General features: G+C 37.9%; 1 protein-coding gene across 1 annotated transcript in view; it reads right to left on the bottom strand.

The window, feature by feature from the left end:
* The window catches only part of TM2D1 (TM2 domain containing 1), a 48,191-nt gene that overhangs the window by 7,971 nt on the left and 16,002 nt on the right, over positions 1-24,218 (bottom strand). Inside the window, exons 4-5 of the mRNA XM_055585659.1 lie at positions 15,614-15,705; positions 7,374-7,447 (exon numbers count right to left, since the gene is read on the bottom strand). Coding sequence (XP_055441634.1) covers positions 7,374-7,447; positions 15,614-15,705 — 166 coding nt within the window. The remainder of the gene's footprint in view (positions 1-7,373; positions 7,448-15,613; positions 15,706-24,218) is intronic.

Here is a 24,218-nt window from a genome sequence, read left to right as displayed (position 1 = left end):
GTGCTCGCTTTCTTTATAGTTCAACTTTCACATCCATACATGACCACTGGAAAAACCATAGCCTTGATTAGACGGACCTTTGTTGGAAAAGTAATGTCTCTGTTTTTTAATATGTTGTCTAGGTTGGTCATAACTTTCCTTCCAAGGAGTAAGCATCTTTTAATTTCATGGCTGCAATCACCATCTACAGTGATTTTGGAGCCCAAAAAGATAAAGTCAGCCACTGTTTCCCCATCTATTTCCCATGAAGTGATGGGAGCAGATACCATGATCTCAGTTTTCTGAATGTTGAGCTTTAAGCCATCTTTTTCACTCTCCTCTTTCAGTTTTATCAAGAGGCTCTTTAGTTCTTCTTCACTTTCTGCCATAAGGGTGGTGTCATCTGCATATCTGAGGTTATTGATGTTTCTCCCGGCAATCTTGATTCCAGCTTGTGCTTCCTCCAGCCCAGTGTTTCTCATGATGTACTCTGCATAAAAGTTAAATAAGTCAGGTGACAATATACAGCCTTGATGTATGCTTTTTCCTATTTGGAACCAGTCTGTTGTTCCATGTCCAGTTCTAACTGTTGCTTCCTGATCTGAATACAGATTTCTCAAGAGGCAGGTCAGGTGGTCTGGTATTCCCATCTCTTTCAGAATTTTCCAGTTTATTGTGATCCACACAGTCAAAGGCTTTGGCATAGTCAATAAAGCAGAAATAGATGTTTTTCTGGAACTCTCTTGCTTTTTCGATGATCCAGCGGATGTTGGCAATTTGATCTCTGGTTCCTCTGCCTTTTCTAAAACCAGCTTGAACTTCTGGAAATTCACATATTGCTGAAGCCTGGCTTGGAGAATTTTAAGCATCACTTGACTCGTGTGTGAGATGAGTGCAATTGTGCGGTAGTTTGAGCATTCTTTGGTTACCAGTAAGTACTTTTAAACCTAGACTTTATCAAACAGATGTGATCCCTTAGTTACTTACTGGCTTTGCCTTGTTGTTGAAGTCAGATGGCTTAGATAACTCAAAAATCTTAGAATTTAAAATGTTATGATGAATTAATGAGTGAAGGACAAAAACAAACACTTCATGCAATTCTATCAATGTATCATTTTACTATCTAATTCATTTAAGAGTTTCTTCCATATAAAGAATGTAAATATTAACACTGGCAAGATCATATCATCTCCTGAAGATCTATTAACCTGGTGAGAAAGTAAAATGACACAGCTGTCTGCAATTAGAGGATAATGATGCAACCTGTGTCCATCCCAATTCTCCAAAGAAGTAAATTCACATTCTCTTAAAAGTTAAATTACATGTTTGTGTCCAGAGCTGACTTCTATGTCATTAATTTTAATATGAGACCATTAAAAAATCTAATTACTCACATTTTAATTAAGCACTAAAATTCCCACACAGTGCCAGAAATTATACAGTCAGATCCCCTGACTTCATTTGACTTAAACACTGGTTAATATTAATCCTAAATGACCATTATAAACATCATTCCTCAAGAAATGAATAAGATTTAGCATTCTACCTCCTGAGGAAAACACATCATTGGGCTCAGTCTCAGGACTACTTTGTTTTTTGAACATTCCTTTAATTCACTAAATAAAAATCTGCCCACAGGTAAGTGAACTAAGTGAAATCTACCTAATTAAGATCATGTGACAAAGTAGAGACTACCCAAATTATCATCAGTTTCCTCAGTTTTCCAGGTCATTTCCCCAATATATCTCTCCAGAGTTAAATAAATAAGAGAAAACTTGTTGGAACATTTGGTATCTAGTTTTTAAATGGGAGAAGGCAATGGCACCCCACTCCAGTACTCTTGCCTGGAAACTTCCATGGACAGAGGACCCTGGTGGGCTGTAGTCCATGGGGTCGCTGAGAGTTGGACACGACTGAGCGACTTCACTTTCAATTTTCACTTTCATGCATTGGAGAAGGAAATGGCAACCCACTCCAGTGTTCTTGCCTGGAGAATCCCAGGGACGGGGGAGCCTGGTGGGCTGCTGTCTATAGGGTCGCACAGAGTCGGACACAACTGAAGCAACTTAGCAGCAGCAGCAGCAGTTTTTATATATTGCTGTCCTACAGCTAGTGAACTATCAAGGACATTGACCAACACTTCCAGTAGTGGAAACAGATTTAGAGTGATTACACATTTAGTCCTTCTTTTGATCAAGACCATGTATTTCATGGAGTAAGGGCACAGGTTATGTCTTTGACAAAATCAACTGGCTTACACAAAGTGAACCTATAACCTGAATCTTATTTATGCTCTGAACTGAAAAGCCTAGGCTCTTAAAATTTCAGTAAAATTCAAGAATTTAGACAAGATAAATCAAGATAACTCTTCTTTTATTTTCAGCCTGCAGTTCCCAAAGAGATATATATAGATAGATAGATAGATAGATAGATAGATAGATAGATAGATATACAGATATATATATATATATATGCTGCCCAGCATGGCTGATGGGATTTTAGCTCCCCAATCATGGACTCAAATAGGTCCTTGGCAGTGAGAGCATGGAGTCCTAACCATTGGACTGCCAGAGAATTTCTCCAATGAGATATTTCTGATAATAAGTGGGATGTTATTCTCACAACACTTCTGAGAGAGTAAGATTCTAAGTTTCTTTAGGGCAAGGACCCCAACTTATACCTAAATGGTGCTAAGTCATTTTCACTTATGGTATAAAACCTACTATTTATACTTTATCATACCACCTTTTATTTTTGTTCATTAGCTCATGTGCCCTATGAAATTTAGAACTTTAAAGACCTAAAGAAAAGCACTCACTTTTTTAAAACTTTCATTTTTAGCCTATCTTCCCTATAATTGGCACAAAGACACACTTTTCACAAGTTACACTGCATTCAGCTCAAATCAGCAAAAATTTTGAGAGACTATGTTAAGCATACTATTAGTACTACAAGAGATTAATAAAAATATTTTTTCTCAAGGAATTTATGTGTGAAAAATCAAACCTGGTGTGTAAAAGCTAAAAAAAATAATACAAAAACAATATATAACCCAGTGCTAAAATGAGTTACATATGTGTGTGTATTCAGTGGCTCAGTTGTATCTGACTCTTTGCAACCCCACGGACTGTAGCCTATCAGACTCCTCTGTCCATGGAATTTTCCAGGCAAGAACACTGGAGGCGGCTACCATTTCCTACTCCAAGGAATCTTCCTGATCCAGGGATTAAACTCAGGCTTCTTGTGTCTTCTGCACTGGCAGGTGGATTCTTTACCACTGCACCACCTGGGAAGCTCCCCAACTTACATATATTAAATGCCAAACGAATGAAATATTTAATAAATTTATTTATAAAATTAAAACTGTCTTGGAGATTATATTGCTTTGTATATTTTGCTACTTATATAGTTAATAGTCTTTTAAGGAAATCTACTCTGCAACATTGATAGGAATGAAAATGAATTTTTTAAAATTATCACAAAGAATCTTGACATACTTCATTTTAACAACTTTCTACATTGCAACACATATTTCCATTTTCCCTCTACCCATCTTCATCTTTCTGATTTGTGGCTGTCTTGTCTTTACTTAACAGAATAAATTTTCTTTTCTTTCTGTTGGTGAAGGACACATCAGTGGTTTTGATGTAATTAAAAATGTTCATTGTGTGAGTGAGAAAAGAGGTTTAAATAAAATCAAATATTCTCATATTTTTTCTGATAAAAAAACAAATTACCTAATTTATCCTTCACAATATGTATGAATATATATAAGCATCAGTTCAGTTCAGTTCAGTTCAGTCGCTCAGTCGTGTCCAACTCATTGCGACCCCATGAATCACAGCACGGCAGGCCTCCCTGTCCATCACCAACTCCCGGAGTTTACTCAGACTCACGTCCATCGAGTCAGTGATGGCATCCAGCCATCTCATCCTCTGTCGTCCCCTTCTCCTCCTGCCCCCAATCCCTCCCAGCATCAGGGTCTTTTCCAATGAGTCAACTCTTCGCATGAGGTGGCCAAAGTACTGGAGTTGCAGCTTTAGCATCATTCCTTCCAAAGAAATCCCAGGGCTGATCTCCTTCAGAATGGACTGGTTGGATCTCCTTGCAGTCCAAGGGACTCTCAAGAGTCTTCTCCAACACCACAGTTCAAAAGCATCAATTCTTCGGCGCTCAGCCTTCTTCACAGTCCAACTCTCACATCCATATATGGCCACAGGAAAAACCATAGCCTTGATTAGATGGACCTTTGTTGGCAAAGTAATGTCTCTGCTTTTTAATATGCTATCTAGGTTAGTCATAACTTTTCTTCCAAGGAGTAAGCGTCTTTTAATTTCATGGCTGCAGTCACCATCTGCAGTGATTTTGGAGCCCAGAAAAATAAAGTCTGACACTGTTTGCACTGTTTCCCCATCTATTTCCCATGAAGTGATGGGACCGGATGCCATGATCTTCGTTTTCTGAATGCTGAGCTTTAAGCCAACTTTTTCACTCTCCACTTTCACTTTCATCAAGAGGCTTTTTAGTTCCTCTTCACTTTCTGCCATAAGGGTGCTGTCATCTGCTTATCTGAGGTTATTGATATTTCTCCCGGCAATCTTGATTCCAGCTTGTGTTTCTTCCAGTCCAGCGTTTCTCATGATGTACTCTGCATATAAGTTAAATAAGCAGGGTGACAATATACAGCCTTGATGGACTCCTTTTCCTATTTGGAACCAGTCTGTTGTTCCATGTCCAGTTCTAACTGTTGCTTGCATAAATTAGTGTTTAAAAATTTTCAGACCTGCCTTATGAATAACTATATACACAGCTGCTGCTAAGTCGCTTCAGTCATGTCCGACTCTGTGCGAACCCATAGATGGCAGCCCACCAGGCTCCCCCGACCTTGGGATTCTCCAGGCAAGAACACTGGAGTGGGTTGCCATTTCCTTCTCCAATGCATGAAAGTGAAAGTGAAGTCGCTCATTGTGTCCGACTCTTAGCAACCGCCTGGACCGCAGCCTACCAGGCTCCTCTGTCCATGGGATTTTCCAGGCAAGAGTGCTGGAGTGGGGTGCCATTGCCTTCTCCAATATACACAGCAGTTATACACAAAGTTGCCTATAACTGAAAAACTGTATCACTGATTTAAACTCTGTTGAACGCACAAAACAAATGAATTAATTCTATGTATTGTTTTATACCATTCATTCACACACTGCTATTTGCATATTTTTTAAGAAAAAAAAGAAAAAACTTCAGAAGTTTACTAACCCATAAACTGATGAAAGCATTTTTAGTAAGTATAGATATATTTAAAGCTTACTTACCTTAGTAATATATGCATTATACTTAATATTGTTTCAGTTCAAAGATGAAATAACCAGACCTATTTTTTTAAGGAGGATTTTCCTGGATTTTTCTTATAAACACTGTGAAGTAAAGTATGTTTTTATAGGTCTTGAGTTCATGCACAATATAGTTCTGGGATCACAGCCCAAAAGAAAAAACACTGCAATTCATTGAGGAATAATATTTAATGGTAAAAAGAAAAGAATTAGGGATGGAGAAAATAAAGAAGAAAAGAAGAATAAACAAAGATGATAGAATGTAAAAGGTTTATGAGAAATTGAAAAAGTATATCCAAGACAAAAATATTAACATAATTTATGATATTTATAGTAAAAACTTACTTGACTGAAAAAATAATTCTCTAAAACTAATACAGTCAACATCACATGTCAAATATATTAAACAACAGGTAGAATAAGGCTATATATCTTATTTGGCTACTTTTGAAAAATGACTAATTTTTTCCCTGGTCTGAAAGCAGTCTACAGTGGTCATCCCTATTAAAATGTCTTATTTACGGAAACGTAGTGTAGAAATTCAAACATTCTAAATCTACCTCAATAATTTGTTGATGGGATAGTCTCAATTCTAGATATTTAAGAAAAGAACTATTAGTTCTGAAAGGTTCATGTATATGTGTACCAGAAAATAGTGGTTGAATCAACAAATAAGCTCTATAATTTGACATAAATAAAGCTACAAAGCACTGATATCACCAAAGAAAGAACCTAGTGTGAAATATTAACTAAATGGTTGGGTTTTAAAGACAATGAATTCTGTATGCCTTAAAGAATCCCAATAGTACATTAAATTCCTTGGATCCTCATTTAAATGAGAAACCCATTTCCAAGCATATGTGCAGAAGAACCTTAGCCTCTTCATGCCTGCTTGCCTGTCCCACAGTCAGAGAAGGCAGGATATTTGGTTAGGCATATGTTTATGAATAAAGACAGGAAAATTCCAACTTTAAAACCAAATATTTTCCTTGTTTAATTCTGGTATCTTATTGGTCCATATGTTGCCTCCTCCTCACAGTATGGTCCCCTCCTCACAGTATGTTACCAAAAATCTCCTAGATTTTGACTTTCTTTTAGAGCATAAGGATAACATCAAGCAGACAGAATTAAGGAATGGAAATACTGTATGAAAAAGAAGAGCAAAACTGAAGATAATCTAAATACACACTGACACACTTGCTGGAGACATTAGGTGCGCCATAAATGCTTACTGAAATGCTGTTTTGTGACATTTGTTGTGATAAATTCATCTCTTCTCTAATTTAAGAATCCCCCTGAGTTAACCACAACCAGTTCAGTATACTTTAATAGGAAATATCTGGTGGACTTTTGAAGGCTTAAGGTTAGCATTCCACAAACCTCTGCAGCAGGAGAAAATGAGGCTAACACAGAGAAGCAGAGATGAAGAGGAGGAGAGTGGTGAGCACATTTGACTGTATGGATTTGCTCTTGTCCAATACCAGCCCCACTCCTGGATTTTCCAGAGCGCTCCCAGACATTCCTGTTTTCTTTTTAGGCTGCAGCTAGCTGGATTTCAGTTTCTACAATTTGCAACCAAGAGAATACTAGTATAGAGAACCTGTCCAGTGCAAAAAAAATTTTGTTTCTGCCTCTACATATTCATATGTAAATACAAGACTCCCACCAGTATCCTTTTACAGTGAGTGACAATGCAGCTGTAACAGGAAAAGAGACGATAAGTTGGAAATATTTATAACCTTAATCCCTCTTAGAGGTTCATAATACAAATCTTTAAGCTTCTGAGAAGTTCTCCAGTAAAGAAATCTGTATCTCAGTTGCACTCACATTTACAAATCATACTTGAGCACAGATCCTTTTTAAAGAAGTTCTTATGTCTTTTAGAACTACTAATTGAGCACAGGTTGGAAAATGCTACTTGAAAACATGGCCATGGATCCTTTAGATCTAGCATCTGAAGAAAAATGAAAAAGCATTCCTACCTGCTTTCTAACATACTTAAAATGTACCTCAGAACTCAAATTTGAATGTAAAAGTAGTTCATCTTCTAGATTGAAACTAACTCACCTGCATTGAAATAAGAATGAAATCAATTAGGCTCCCAATTCCACAAAACCCCACAGTGCAAAACTTTAACAAACCTAGAAAAGAAGGTAAAGTCATTTACAACCTGGAAAACCTTATAAATATTAATAAACTTTTCCATTTCCCAATAAATCATTATATATACCACAAATGCTTTATATCAAGAGTATAAAATTAACACTTAAAAAAAAATCAAATCTTCACCTAAAAATATGAGAAAAGTTTAAAAGACCCTCTACATAGAAAAACTACAAAAAATGATTCATTCACTTAAACAATACGATCTGAAGTAAAAACTCAATGTAATCTTACAAAATTTCTTAGAGAAAAGGCCTAAGAAAATAAATCTTTAAATCTCAGCACACAGAGTTACAGAACATCTTTTAGTCCTAAACCCTTATATATGTACACTTAATACACTGTAGATACAAATTTTAATATATATTTATAGTAGAAAGTTAAATACTGTCAAGGCATAAAAAAGTAATCTGGAAAAAATACACCGATCTTTTAATTAAGTAGCAAAATGCTATTAGTAACCTAATTATCTTCAATTTATCCTATACATTTTTCCTAAGCATCTTAAGTTTCTTATTAGCTCTATAGTCAAAATCACCAATTCTGTGTACACCTCTGTCCTTGGCTCCAACCTTAGAGCTACAGTACTAAAACAGATGATAACAGAGCATAGAATCTAGGACATATAATAACACAACATAAAAACATGATGATGAAATCAGAAGAGGCAGATTGAGGGTGGAGGGTGGGATGAGTAATCTCTCTCCTATATTTAAACCTGAGCTGCTCTCCAGACATCCCATTTGAGATATAAAGATGATATGAAGCAAGACTCTTCGTGAAAGGGTAGTTCTAAGCATCAACTACAAACAGATGCCAGCTAAAATTGTAAGAATGGATGAGATCACCTCCTGGCACACATTTAGAAATATACAAGTAAGACTGAAATATGTAGGTAAATTAGATGATTTCCCACCCCCCCCCCCACCATTAGTATTAGATATACAGTAGAACAATGTTCTAAGTACTGGGATAACACATGCTGGAAATAATTTCTAAAATATTAAAATATAGATACTACATAAAATAATGCTTTTGGTTCTCTTCAAAACACTTATCACCTACCTCATATTTTACATTTGTTTACCATCTGTCTCATAGAAGTCCCCTTAGAGAAGGGTCTTTTATCTGTCTTGTTTACTTCTGTGTCCTTAGTACCTAAAACATTGCCTGGCACATGGGAGATGCTCAATATTTGTTGAAATGAATAAGTTCTCTCAACCTTTCTGTTTCCTAAAGATCCCTAACTTTTTATTCACCATCTTATACAACAATTCCTTTAATTATTTTTTCCATTAATTGTACTTTATTATAGCTGTCCAAGGAAATTCATTCATTCAGTATATGTATTATATCCATTCACTCATTTATTTCTGAATTGCATTCCTCTTCACAGAGTATTTTGGAAATATCACAGTTTCCCTTCCTTCAATTTGTTTATAAAAAGAACATTAAGAATGGATCATGGACTTCTCTGGTGGTCCAGTTCAGTTTGGTCACTCAGTCGTGTCCACCTCTTTGTGACCTCATGGACTGCAGCATGCCAGGCTTCCCTGTCCATCACTAACTCCCGGAGCCTACTCAAACTCATGGCCATCGAGTCGGTGATGCCATCTAACCATCTCATCCTCGGTCGTCTTGTTCTGTTCCCACCTTCAATCTTTCCCAGCATCAGGGTCTTTTCCAATGAGTCAGTTCTTCCCATCAGGTGGCCAAAGTATTGGAGCTTCAGCTTCAGCATAGTCTTTCCAATGAATATTCAGGACTGATTTCCTTTAGGATTGACTGGTTGGATCTCCTTGCAGTTCAAGAGACTCTCAAGAGTCTTCTCCAACACCATAGTTCAAAAACATCAATTCTTTGGTGCTCAGCTTTCTTTATAGTCCCACTCTCACATCCACACATGACTACTGGAAAAACCATACCTTTGACTAGATGGACCTTTGTTTTCAAAGTAATGTCTCTGCTTTTGAATATGCTATCTAGGTTGGTCATAGCTTTTCTTTCAAGGAGCAAGCGTCTTTTAATTTCATGGCTACAGTCACCATCTGCAGTGATTTTGGAGCCCAAGAAAATAAAGTCTCTCACTGTTTCCAGTGTTTCCCCATCTATTTGCCATGAAGTGATGGGACCAGATGCCATGATCATAGTTTTCTGAATGCTGAGTTTTAAGCCAACTTTTTCACTCTCCTCTTTCACTTTCATCATAAGGTTCTTTAGTTCTTCTTTGCTTTTGGCCATAAGGATGGTGTCATCTGCATATCTGAAGTTTTTGCTACTTCTCCCAGGAATACTGATTCCAGCTTGTGCTTCATCCAGCCCAGCATTTCGCATAATGTACTCTGCATATAAGTTAAATAAGCCGGGTGACAATATACAGCCTTCACCTACTCCTTTCCCAATTTGGAACCAGTCTGTTGTTCCATGTCCAGTTCTAACTGTTGCTTCTTGACCTACATACAGATTTCTCAAGAGGCAGGTCAGGTGGTCTAGAATTCCCATCTCTTGAAGAATTTTTCAGTTTATTGTGATCCACACAGTCAAAGACTTTGGCGTAGTCAATAAAGCAGAAGTAGATGTTTTTCTAGAACTCTCTTGCTTTTTCTGTGATCCAACGAATGTTGGCAATTTGATCTCTTGTTCCTCTACCTTTTCTAAATCCAGCTTGAACATCTGGAAGTTCATGGTTCATGTACTCTTGAAGCCTGGATTGGAGAATTTTGAACATTACTTTGCTAGCATGTGAGATGAGTACAACTGTGCAGTAGTTTGAGCATTCTTCGGCATTGCCTTTCTTTGGGATTGGAATGAAAACTAACCTTTTCCAGTCCTGTGGCTTCTGCTTAGTTTCCTGAATTTGCTGGCAAATTGAGTGAAGCACTTTAACAGCATCATCTTTTAGGATATGAAATAGCTCAGCTGGAATTCCATCATCTCCACTAGCTTTGTTTATAGTGATGCTTCCTAAGGCCCACTTGACTTTGCACTCCAGGATGTCTGGCTCTAGATGAGTGATCACACCATCTTGGTTATCTGGGTCATTAAGATCTTTTTTGTACAGTTCTTCTGTGTATTCTTGCCACATCTTAGTATCTTCTGCTTCTCTTAGGTCCATACCGTTTCTGTCCTTTATTGCACCCATCTTTACATGGAATGTTCCCTTGGTATCTATAATTTTCTTGACGAGATCTCTAGTCTTTCCCATTCTATTGTTTTTCTCTATTTCTTTGCATTGATCACTTAGGGAGACTTTCTTATCTCTCCTTGCTAATCTTTGGAACTCTGTATTTAGATGGATATATCTTTCCTTTTCTCCTTTGCCTTTTGCTCCTCTTCTTCTCACAGCTATTTGTAAGACCTCCTCAGGCAACCATTTTGTTTCCTAAGGCCCACATGACTTCGCATTCTGGTGGTCCAGTGCTTAAGAATTTGCCTGCCAACGTAGGGGTCATGTGTTTGATCCCTGGTCCAGGAATATTCCACAGGCCACTGGGCAACTAAGCCCTCGCACTACAACTACTGAGCCTGCAAGCCACAACTAGAAAGCAGCCCCCACTCACCACAACTGGAAAAGCCTGCGTGCAACAATAAAGACCCAGCACAGCCAAGAAAAGAGAACAGTTTGAAAAACGTTTGTCTTCAATGAACTGCTACTCTATGAAGAAAATGGAACTGTGCCAGCGCCTTTGCCCTTATGATGCCCTCTTCCAACTGTGGTCTTCCTGCAGTTCTTCTCATCTCAGGGCACTTGAGAGAATTCTTCGAGCATGCTGTTCCCCCCAACAGGCCCAGAACTCTATCACATGTCTCATCACAGTGTTGATTAGAAATTATTTCTTGGTTTGTTCATTAATTCTCTGTCTTCCTATGCCATGTAAACTCCTGAAGACAGGGTTCTCATCTGTTTTATTCAAGTCAGTTCCTTGAACAGTATGGCAGAGTTTGATGAATATTTGTTGTATGACTATCAAAAAACTAGAAACAATCTATGATCAACTTGAAAAACACTAAGTAGCAGACACTTTAAACAGCATTTATTAAAACTGAAAATGACCAGGACCCTGTGGTGTTCCTGCCCTTTCTGTCCCTGTTTTCTTTTTTGAAGGGAAGAGAATCCAGCCTCCATGACCTTTCCTGAGTTCCAAATGGCAGATGTGAACAGTTGCTAATCAGGGGAGGAGCAGCCAACAAGCCAAAAGAGGCCAGGAATCAGAGAGGCTCATCAAGATTAGGGCTTCCCTGCTAGTTCAGTCGAAAAAGAATTTGCCTGCAACGCAGGAGACCCCGGTTTGATTCCTAGGTTGGGAAGATCCCCTGGAAAGAAGATAAGCTACCCACTCCAGTATTCTTGGGCTTCCCTTGTGGCTCAGCTGGTGTAAAGAATCTGCCTGCAATCAGGAGACCTGGGTTGGGAAGATCAACTGGAGAAGGGAAAGGGTACCCACTCCAGTATTCTGGCCAGAATTCCATAGACTATATAGTCCATGGGGTCACAAAGAGTCTACATGACTGAGTGACTTTCACTTTTTTCTTCACATTCTTTTCTTCAAGATTAACTGAGACCAGATTAGCGGAGTGCAGGCCCTGCACACATGCTCACTTGTCAGCAACCCTACCCTTGAAACTAGTGCTATAAAACTCCTCATCAAATCCTCCTGGGTTGGGACACATAGTTCTTGAGGGCAGGAGTCTGTTGTGTCCCTCCTTGTCTGGCAAAGCAGTAAAGCTATTCTTTTCTACTTCATCCAAAACTCTGTCTGCAAGATTCGATTTGGCACCGGTATACAGAGGACAATCTTTTTGATATAAAAACCAATGCAAACCATTACTTGTATGTTTTTCATTATTTGGTGCACCAAAACTAATTTTTTAAAAGATGGAGGGAGGGATTTGTGAACAACCAAAAGTAGATTGATTTTTTTATCCAAGTAAAAAAGTTGCTAGGTCTCTTTGTACAGATCCTATTTACTTATCTTATCAAGGAAAGAAATGATGTATTTAGATTTTAAAGTTTTGGAATTCCAAATAAAAATGTTTCTAATCAAGAAGGATCCATTTTTATCCCAAGTCATTACTGTCGTAGATATATTCTTCCAAAAAGATTTTGCTGCCAGATGATATTCAAAAAGCTCATGTTTTCAGTGTACTTTATTTATAGTTTAGTAACTTAAATTTTACATTTAAAGTATACAAATTCAATAAAAGGATTTATTTGGGTATAAAATAAAAAGTACACAGATTAATTTTTGGTGTTTAAAAAAACTGGGGGTATTTTTTGCTTTATTACAGGTTGAGTCTTGCAAATACTCTTCTGTGTAACCATTTTAGAGAATGTAGATTATTTCATACTGAAGCTGCTGTTTGCCAAAGCCCAAGCGTTCTGTAATGATTTGGTAATTAGGTAGCTCTATTCTTTTTGTGCCTATACCAATAAAGGAGAGCTTTCAAATCTTAGAAGAGTTTAACCTACAAATCCCTGTACCTTTATTTGTCCCATGATCTGTGGATATAATACACCAGTCCAAACTGGTAACTCCAAACTTGAAAAAAGGAATACAATAACCAAAGATTTTGAAATTTGGGGCTTAAAAACACACAACACTTTGTTATTCTCATAAGAAAATATTTACACTTTAAAGTAATATCACCATGAAAGGAGTATCTCTCCCCCCATTAACTGCTCCAAAAGAGCTATTATTTTTGAGAATCCATAATCTTTTAATGCTATAGATGGCCAAAACAAAATATACCAATTATTGCCATGTAAAGAGAAATCACAGATGTTAACACAGTTAAACCCACAAAGACAGAATATTAGAAAAATAAGGCTTCATGGTGAAAAAAGGGTTCAGCTAAAGCAGCACAAGTATGAGAATAAATCAATTAGAGGAAATAATGCTATATACATAAAGTATCTATAAAGAAAATTTTTCTTAAAGGAATGTTTGGATCTTATTAAATTTAATTTAATCTCACCCTCAACACATTTCCCTTATTTAATCCTGATATAAAATTTATATAAGGAAGAAAAGAGAGAGAGTTCCAGAAAAACATCTACTTCATTGACTACACCAAAGCCTTTGACTGTGTGGATCACAACAAACTCTGGAAAATTCTTCAAGAGATGGGAATACCAGACCACCTGACGTGCTTCTTGAGAAACCTGTATGCAGGTCAGGAAGCAACAGTTAGAACCGGACATGGAACAACAGACTGGTTCCAAATCAGGAAAGGAGTACGTCAAGGCTGTATATTGTGACCCTGCTTATTTAACTTATATGCAGAGTACATCATGAGAAATGCCTGGCTGGATGAAGCAGAAGCTGGAATCAAAATTGTAGGGAGAAATATCAATAACCTCAGATATGCAGATGACAACACCTTTATGACAGAAAGCAAAGAAGAACTAAAGAGCCTCCTGATGAAAGTGAAAGAGGAGAGTGAAAAAGTTGGCTTAAAACTCAACATTCAAAAAACTAAGATCACGGCATCTGGTCCCAGCACTTCATGGCAAATAGATGGGGAAACAGTGGAAACAGTGAGAGACTTTATTTTCTTGGGCTCCAAAATCACTGCAGATGGTGACTGCAGCCATGAAATTAAAAGACACTTGCTCCTTGGAAGAAAAGCTATGACCAAACTAGACAGCATATTAAAAAGCAGAGACATTACTTTACCGACAAAGGTCCATCTAGTCAAGCTATGGTTTTTCCAGTAGTCCTGTACAGATGTGAGAGTTGGACCTAAAGAAAGCTGAGCACGAAAGAATTGATGTTTTTGAACTGTGGTATTGGATAAGACTCTTGAAAGTACTTTAGGCTATAAGGAGATCAAACCAGTCAAACCTAAAGGAAATCAGTCCTAAATATTCATTGGAAAGACTGATGTTGAAGCTGAAGCTCTAATAGTTTGGCCACCTGATGAGAAGAACTGACTCATTAGATAAGACCCTGATGCTGGGAAAGATTGACGACAGAAGGAGAAGGGGACAACAGAGGATGAAATGGTTGGATGGTGTCACTGACTTAATGGACATGAGTTTGAGCCAGCTCTGGGAGGTGGTGATGGACAGGGAAGTCTGGTGTGCTTCAGTCCATGGAGTGGCAAAGTGTCGAACACGACTGAGAGAATGAACTGAACTGAACCTCACAGTGAAGATTCCTCTTTGATCTCTGGTGGGTAGCAAGATGGAAAGAATAAGATTAGCTTTGGTAGCTAGAAAGCAGAGCACTCAGAAACTTTAACACTCCTCACTGAAGGGCTAATATAGAAGCAATGTACTACAGTAAAAAAGCATGATCTCTTGAGCCAGAGTATTTGGGTTCAAATTCAGGTCACTAGCTGAGTGTCCTTGGGTAAATCTCTTAATCTCATGACAAGTTCCCTATCCATAAAACAATGATGATAACAAATATATCAGAGTATAAAGCAAGGCCTCCAGAGGTAGCAAATCCTTTAACCTCTCTGGTGACAATTTCCCTCCCTGTTAAAGCAGATTTAAACAGGATGATAAACTCAGAGTTTTAAGACTCAAATAAGGGGAGACACGTGAAAGTATTATTTAAACAAAAGCTATCATCAAATGTAACTAGCTTTCAGAAGCATTAGTAACTATGGTAAATGTAAAGATTACAACCAGGAGGAAGGTGTGGGGAGGGATGCTAGGGGTAATAATCAGGCTCCACACCAGCTCATACTGGTTGCTGCAGTTACAACCCCAACTTCTCCTGAAAGAAGTAGTTTCTATTCCCAAAGTAACACTGATAGAGATCCAGGTAGAAGGCAAATATTTTTGGAGGGACAGGAAAAGATACACATTTATTCCTAAAACATTTATTGAATACCCAATGTGTACATAGCACTAGCAATGACAACCCCAGTCTACTATCTTAATGACTACACTGTCTTGAGTGTGTGTTTTCATAAAGATGAAAAAAAAAACCAAGTAAAGTCAGTATCTTTTACCCAAGTTCACTACAGAGCTAACTGCTAGCTCTGTAATCATAGAAAAACATTGACTATTCAGCTCCAGCTACATGGAACCTGTAACTATTAATAGTATGCAGAGATTTAATCTTTAAGAACAGGTAGATTTACCTACAAGTTTCACATGAATTTTTTTTTTTTTAATAAAATACACTCACCCAAGGCAGGGTATCCAAGGTAAAATCGATCTGCTCCCAACCATCCAAGGAAAAGAGACAGTGCAACTGCCACCTTGTAGGAATAGCCATTCCTGCACAGAATCAAACCTGAATGTCACGTTCATATATTTCCAACATGTAAACATTTTAGAAAATAATGTTAATTATTACTGTTAATCAGTTCATTCATCCATTCAATTAATGCTTTTTGGGTGGCTACTGAGTGCCAGGGACTATTTCAGGCTACTGGGAAATATTAATGCACAGAAGAGATAAAAATTCCTGCTTTTAAAGAGCTTACAATCTAGTGGCAGCAAGTAATAAACCTAAGTGAAAGTCGCTCAGTTGTGTCCAACTCTTTGGGACCCCATGGACTATACAGTCCATGGAATTCTCCACACCAGAAAGAATACTGGAGTAATTAGCCTTTCCCTTCTCCAGGGAATCTTCCCAACCCAGGGAATGAACTCAGGTCTCCTGTATTGCAGGGAGATTCTTAACCAGTTGAGCCACAAGGGAAGCCCAAGACTACTGAAGTGGGCAGCCTATCCTTTCTCCAGGGGGTCTTCCTGACCCAGGCATCAAACCGGGGTCTCCTGCATTGCAGGCGGATTCTTTACCAACTAAGCAATGAGGGAAGCCCATAAACCTAAACGTATTTTAAAAAGAAACTGTGTGTTAGAAAGTCATAAAGAAGGACTTCCCTGGTGGTCCAGTGGCTAAGACTGTGCTCATAATGCAGGGGGCCCAGGTTCGAGCCCAGATCAGGGAACTAGATCCCATGTGCTGCAACTAAAATATCCTGTATGCAGACATGAAGTTTGAAGACCCCACCCCACATGCGCAACTAAGACCTGGTATGGCCAAATAAATAAATATTAAAAAAAAAAAAGTCAGTCATAAATGCTATGAAAAAAGAAGTGGATTAGGGTGTATAGGGAATTCAGAATGCCAGGGATACAGATAAAGGCCATTTAAGTGGAGTGACAAGAGTAAGCTTCATTGAGAAGGTGGTATTTCAGCCAAGACCTAAGGGAGGTAAGAGATTTAGCCATGCCATGCCTCTGATGGAAGAGTGTCCCAGACAAAAGAAACAGCTGTTGCAAAGGCAGCCTACCTGGCATGTTCAAGGTCTATTAATGAAGCAAGTGCAGGAGGAATGGAGTAGGAGGGGGGAAGAACAGAAGGAGACAAGGTCAGAGAGAGAACAGGGCAAAGAGGGCAGATCATACAGGGCCTTGACTACCATTGTTAAGTGCTAATAAAAACACCATCTTTTCCTCTGAGTGATACGTGAAACTACTGCAGAGGTAAGCAGAGGCATGGTGTAAAAACAGTCACTCTAGTTGCTATGCTGACGATAGACTGCAGGGGAGTATTTGCAAGCTATTGTCACAATAATGTACAACAGGCCTTCCCAGATCAAGAAGAGACGAAACCAGAAAGGAGTAACAGTGAGGAAAAGAGTGTGGTGTCAACATGGATCTACTGTATTACACAGGGAACTCTTCTCAATGTTATGAACCAGCCTGGATGGGAGGGGAGTTTTAGGGGAGAACGAATACATGTATACGTATGGCTTAATCCCTTTGCTGTCCACCTGAAATTATCACATTGTTAATCGGCTTTACTCCAATACAAAATAAAAAAGTAAAAAAAAAAAAAAAATAGTGTGTGGTATCTTGGAAGTCAAGTGAAGTCAGTGTATTAAGAAGAACAGAGTGATCAATTGTGCCAAATGTGACTGATGGATGATATAAGAATGCCTGAGAATTTACCACTAAATTTAACCAAGAGGAGAGCATTAGTGACCTCACCAAGAGCAATTCTGGCAACAATGAGGGCAAAATATAGAACAGAGCAGGCTTAAGGAAGGCTGGAAGGGCCACAGCAGTGCCCGTGACTCTGTCCCATCCTACAGCACCCACAAGCTGGCTCTCCCCTGCCCTCACCGCTGCAGCAGAGTCCACAACACACGCAACCCCACTTGTGACAGACAGACCTGCCATCCTGGTGTCCCTGGTGGGGATGTCAGCAACGACAGCTACTCTCGCAGCATCAAGGCACCAGTAACCCCATAGGAAAGAAGCAGAGATGATGAGGGCACCGGTGACACCTCTGGCAGAGGTGATAGAGGGCAGAAAGTGCCAATTAAATATAGCCAGAGGCAGCTCAGGTCAGCGAAACCAAGCTATAAATTGTGCTGCAGTGCCATCTACTGAAAAACAAAAGAAAGAACTCTAATTACCAAGCTGTTGAAGAGTTAGAATCAAAGTAAATAAAGTTTTACCTAAATGAGAAAGGTATTCACTACCTCAAGCATGCCAGCAAAGGAACAACTAATTCATCAAGCACCATGGAAAGCCACAGTAACAGCATCAGAAAACGAAAATGACAATTCTCCAGAAACCAAACTTAAAATCACTTAAAATCTCTATGTGGTCTCATAGAGAATTCAAAATAGCTATCAGGAAGAAACTCAACATACTACAAGAAAACAGAAAAACAGTTCAATGAACTAAGGAAAAAATTAATGAAAAGAAGGAATATTTTATCCAAGAGACTGAAACTCTGAACCAAACAGAAGTTATGAAGCTGAAGAACTCAATAAATGATATGAAGAATGGCATTAAAAAACAATGGAAATAGAGTAGACCATATGGAAGAGAGAATTAGTGAGCTTAAAGACAGAAACTGAGAAATGATTCAGATGAAAGAGGAGCAAGAACTAAGTCTTTTTTTTTTTTTTAATGAAGAAACTACAAGAACTATCCAACTCCATTAGAAAGGCAAAATAAGGACAATGGGTATACCAGAAGGAAAAGAGAAGGAGAAGGAAACAGCTTATTTAAGGAAGTAATAGCTGTTCAGTTCAGTCACTCAGTCATGTCTGACTCTGTGACCCCATGGACTGCAGCATGCCAGGCTTCCCTGTCTATCACCAACTCCCAGAGCTTGCTCAGACTCATGTCCATCGAGTTGGTGATGTCATCCAACCATCTCATCTTCTGTTGCCCGCTTCTAAGTAAGAGCTGCTGCTGCTGCTGCTGCTAAGTCACTTTAGTTGTGTCCGACTCTGTGTGACCCCATAGATGGCAGCCCACCAGGCTCCTCCATCCCTGGGATTCTCCAGGCAAGAACACTGGAGTGGGTTGCCATTTCCTTCTCCAATGCATGAAAGTGAAAAGTGAAAGGGAAGTCGCTCAGTCGTGTCCGACTCTTAGCGACCCCATGGACTGCAGCCCACCAGGCACCTCCGTCCGTGGGATTTTCCAGGCAAGAGTACTGGAGTGGCTGAGACTGTCTCAAATCTGGGAAAGAAGTTAGATATACAGCCCATGTAGCAAATAGAACACCTAAAAAGACCTTCCCCAAGACTCATTAAAACTGTCAAAAGTCAATGACAAAGAAACAACTTTAAAGGCAGCCAGGGGGAAAAAAGACAGCAACCTACTAAGGTACCCTCCTAGGTGATCAGCAGATTTCTCAGCAGAAACTCTATTGGCCAGGAGAGAGTAAAATGACAAACTCAAAATATTGTAAGATAAAAACTATCAGCCAATAATACTCTATATAGCATAAGTTTCATTCAGATACATGGAGAAATAAAGGCATTCCCAGACAAACAGAAGTTGAGGGAGTATATCATCTCTAGACTTTCTTTACAAGAAATGCTTAAAAAAATTCTTCTACTTGAAATGAAAAAGCAAAAGTCCAAAAAATTTTAAGCTAATAAGCAGAATCAGAAAACGGTAACTATACATCAGAATAGGTTGCTGGGAATTTATTGGTGGTCCAGTGGTTAAGACTCTGCACTCTGAATGCAGGGGGCCCCAGTTCAATCCCTGGTCAGAAAACTAGACCCCACATGCCACATCTAAATATCCAGTATGTGGCAACAAAGATCCCGCATGCTGAAACAAAGACTTGGCATAGCCAAATTAAAACAAAACACAAATCATTAAAAACAGGTTGTTAAACAATTATAGCAAAGATTAAAGGGTGAAAAAAATATAGCTACATCAATTTGTTAATGAATTCATAGTATTCTGTGCTGAGACATATTTGTGACAACAAAAATATAAAAGGGAAAAAGGAAAAAAGATGCAACCTCTCTAGGAATAGGAGGATAGGATACTACCAACAGGACTTCCCTGGTGGCTCAGTGATAAAGAATCTGCCTGCCTAGGCAGGAGACATGGGTTCGATCCCTGGGCTGTGAAGATCCCACATGCCGTGAAGCAACTAAACCCGTGTGCCACAACTACTGAGACTGTGCCCTAGAGTCCAGAAGCTACATACTGAGCTCATGTGCTGCAACTACCGAAGCCCGTGCAGCCCTAGAGCCTGTGCTCCATGACAAGAGAAGCCATCGCAATGAGAAGCCCATACACCACAGCTACAGAGTAGCCCCCACTCACCACAACGAAGTGATCCAGTACAGCTGAAACGAAGATCCAGTACAGCCGAAAATAAATAGATAAAAATTTTTAAAAAGATACTACCAACAGAAAAAGGACTATCTTTGAGACGTTTACACAAACCTCATTGACAACCACAAAACAAAAATCTAGAGCAGAGACCCAAAACATAAAAAGAGAGAAAACTGAGAAAAACATCATAGAAGACTACCGTTCCCTTGCACAGGAATGCAAAGAAAAAGAAACAATGGAACTACAGAACAACCAAAAAACAAAAGATAAATGGCAATACCAAGTCCTCATACATCAATAATCACACTAAATGGGAACTTCCCTGGTGGTCCAGTGGTTAAGACTGTTCTTCCATTGCAGGGGGCATGGGTTTGATGCCGGGTTGGGAAACTAAGATCCTGCATGCCACACAGCATGGCAAACACACACACACACACTCTCTGAATGTAAATAGATTGAATTCACCAAGCAGAAGACAGAGAATGCCTGGATGGATTAAAACATAAGACCCAACTACATGCTGATTCTAGGAGACTCATCTCAGTTCTAAGTAAGGGACTGCAAAATGATACTCTAAGCAAATGGCGGCCAAAAGAAAGCAGGCGTAACCATACTCATATTAGACAAAACAGACTTCAGACCAAAAAAGTTAACAAGAGACAAAGATGGGCATTATATACTAATGATAAAGGGTATAATTCATTTAGAAAACATTCATTAATATACATGCACCTAACAACAGAGCACAAAATATATAAAGCATATAACTGACTTAAAGGGAGAAACTGACAGCATCACAGTGAGAGAAGGAGATGTTAACAACCCACAATAAATGGACAGATCACACAGACAGAAAGAGAACAAGGAAAACTCAACCTTAAATGAAACACTAGACCAAAGAGACTAATTCTATCCAAAATCTGCAGAATAAACATATTTCTTAAGGGCACACAGAATGTTCTCAAGGATAAACCATCTGCTGGGGCACAGAACAAGCTTTAATAAATTTAAGAAGACTGAAATTATATCAAATATCTTTTCTGACCACAATGGTATGAAACTAAAAATCAATTTTAAGAAAGCTGAAAAAATCATAAATATGTGGAGATTAAACAACAAACTATTGAACAACTATTTTATCAGTGAAAAAATTAAAGGGGAATTTTAAAAATATCTGAAGAGAAATGAAAATACAACATACCAAAATCTCTGACACACATGTAATATCAGTACTAAGAGAACGGTTTATAGAAATACAGGTCTACTTCAAGAAACAAGAAAAATCACAAATAATCTAACCATACATTTAAAGAAACTAGAAAAAAGAAGGGGAAAAAAATGAAGCCCAAAATCAGTAGAAGGAAGGAAATAATAAAAATGAAATTGGAAATAAATGAAACAGAGACCAAAAAGAAAATAGAAAAGATTAATGAAACTAAGAGCTGGTTCTTTGAAAAGATAAAGTTGACAAACCTTCAACCTGACTCACTTAAAAAAAGGGAGAACTCAGATAAGTAAAATCAGAAATAAAAGAGGAGAAGTTACAATGGATATCAAAGAAATAGTGGGTTGGCCAAAAAGATCATTTGGGTTTTTCCATGTCATCTTATCCAGAAAGAACTTTTTGGTCAACCCAATATAAAGGCTTATAAGTGACTACTATGAATAACTGTGTGCCAATAAATTGGACAACTTAGATAAATTTTAGAATCATACAGCTTTCCAAGACTGAATCCATAAGAAATAGAAAATTTGAATAGCTCAATTACCAACTAAGAGATTAAAATGACAATCAAAGCCCCCCCTCCCCCACCAAAACAAAAGTCCAGGAGCAGATGGTTTCACTGGTGAACTCTACCAAACATTCAAAGACTTAATACCTATCTTTCTCAACCTCTTCCAAAAAACTGAAGAGGAGTGGACACTTCCTAACTCATTTTAGAAAACCAACATTACTATGATACCAAAACAAGACGAGGACATCAAAAGAGAAGAAAATTACAAAACAATATCTCTGATGAACACAGATGCAAACATCCTCAACAAAATATTAGTAAACCAAATTCAACAATACATTACAAAGATTATATACCATGATCAAATGGGATTATTACAGGAAAGCAAGGATGGTTCATTTGCAAATCAATGTGATACACCATATTAACAAAATGAATAAAAATCATATGATCATCTCAATTTATGCAGAAAAAGCATCTGACAAGATTCAGCATTCATTTATGATAAAAAAAATCTTTCAATAAAATGAATATAGAAGGAATGTACTTCTACATAGTAAAGGCCATATATAACAAACCCATAGCTATTATATTCAGCAGTAACAAATTGAAAGCTTTACCCTCTAAGATCAGGAACAAGATAAGGATACCCACTCTTATCACTCTTATTCAATGTAATACTGGAATTCATAGCCAGAGCAATTAGGCAAGAAAAAAAAATAAAAGACAACCATATTGGAAAGGAAGAAGTAAACTGTCACTGTTTGTGAATGATACAATTTTATATACAGAAAATCCTAAACATTCTACCAAAAAAATTATTAGAAATAATAAATACAGTAAAACAGCAAGGTAGAAAATCAATATACAAAAATCTGCTCTCTTATATATTAACTAGAAGAAAAAGAAGTTTAAAAAATCCCATTTACAATTGCAACAAAAAGAATAGAATACCTAGGAATAAATTTAACCAAGGAAATGAAAGACCTGTACACTGAAAACTATAGGACATTATTGAAATTAATTGAAGAAAACACAAAGAAATGTAAAAATATCCCATGCTCATGAAATGGAAGAATTAACATTGCTAAAATACAAATTACCTAATAGAATCTACAGATTCAGTGCAATTCTTATCATACAACTCAATTACAACAAAACAAACAACCTAACTTAAAAATGGGCATGGGATCTGAACAATTTTCCATTTAAGACATGGCTAATAGGCACTTGAAAAGAAGATGTTCAATATCACCAATCATCAGAGAGATGCAAACTAAAACCACAATGAGGTATCATCTCACACATTAAAATGGCTATTATCATAAAAACAAGAAAAAACGAGATGTTGGAAAGGATGTGGAGAAAAAGGGAACACTCATGCTTTGCTGGTAAATGTAATTTGGAGCAGCCACTACGAAAAACAGTATGGAGATTCCTCAAAAAATTAAGAATAAAATTACCATATGATCTAGCTATTCCACGTCTGGGTATTTATCCAAAGAATAAGAAAATACTAATTCAAAAATATATACGCATTCCAATGTTCACTGCAGCATTATTAACAATAGCCAAGATGTGGAAACAACCTAAGGCCCACTGGTGAGTGAATGGATAAAAAAGATATATACACATATCTAAACATACAAGACTACTACTCATTCACTAAAAAAAAAAAAAAATCTTGTCATTTGTGACAACATGGACAGATCTTGAGGGCATTGTGTTGAGTGAAAGAAGTGAGATAGAAAAAGACAAATATCATATGATTTCGCTCATGGCTGGGCCTGAGCCTTGCAGAGACAATGGGACATAGTCCATGCTCATGCTCAGTTATGTCCGACTCTTTGTGACCCCATGGACTGTAGCCCATCAGACTCCTCTGGCCATGGGATTTTCCAGGCAAGAATATTGGAGTAGGGTGCCATTTCCTCCTTCAGGGCATCTTCCTGACTCAGGGATTGAACCTGTTGTCTTCTGTCTCCTGCACTGCAGGGGGGATTCTTTACCTGCTAAGCCATTAGGGAAGCCCATTTTGCTCATATGTGGCACATATGAAAAATAAGTAAATGAACAACAAAAAAATAACATGAAAAAAACCACACTGAAACAGAAGATACTGGTAGTCCCCAGAGGTTAAGGTAGGTGGGAGGTGGATGAAACGGGTAAAGGTGATCAACTGCACAATGATGGATGGGAACTAGACTTGGTGGCAAACAGCCTGCAGTATATATAGAAGTTGAATTATAATGTATACATGAAACATGTTACAAACCAATGTTAACTCAATTAAAAAAAAGTTGGAAAAAAACTAAAGAAAAGCATTAGATAATCCTTTCAAGGAGTTGCTACAAATAAGAGTAAAGAAATAAAGAGGTAGCTGGAATCATCATTTTAAAGTCAAATCTGATCATGTCTCCTGCTTATAATCCTATT

This window comes from Bubalus kerabau, chromosome 6 (assembly GCF_029407905.1).
Source record: "Bubalus kerabau isolate K-KA32 ecotype Philippines breed swamp buffalo chromosome 6, PCC_UOA_SB_1v2, whole genome shotgun sequence".
Lineage (NCBI taxonomy): Eukaryota > Metazoa > Chordata > Mammalia > Artiodactyla > Bovidae > Bubalus > Bubalus kerabau.
This window is presented reverse-complemented; position numbering and strand designations above follow the sequence as displayed.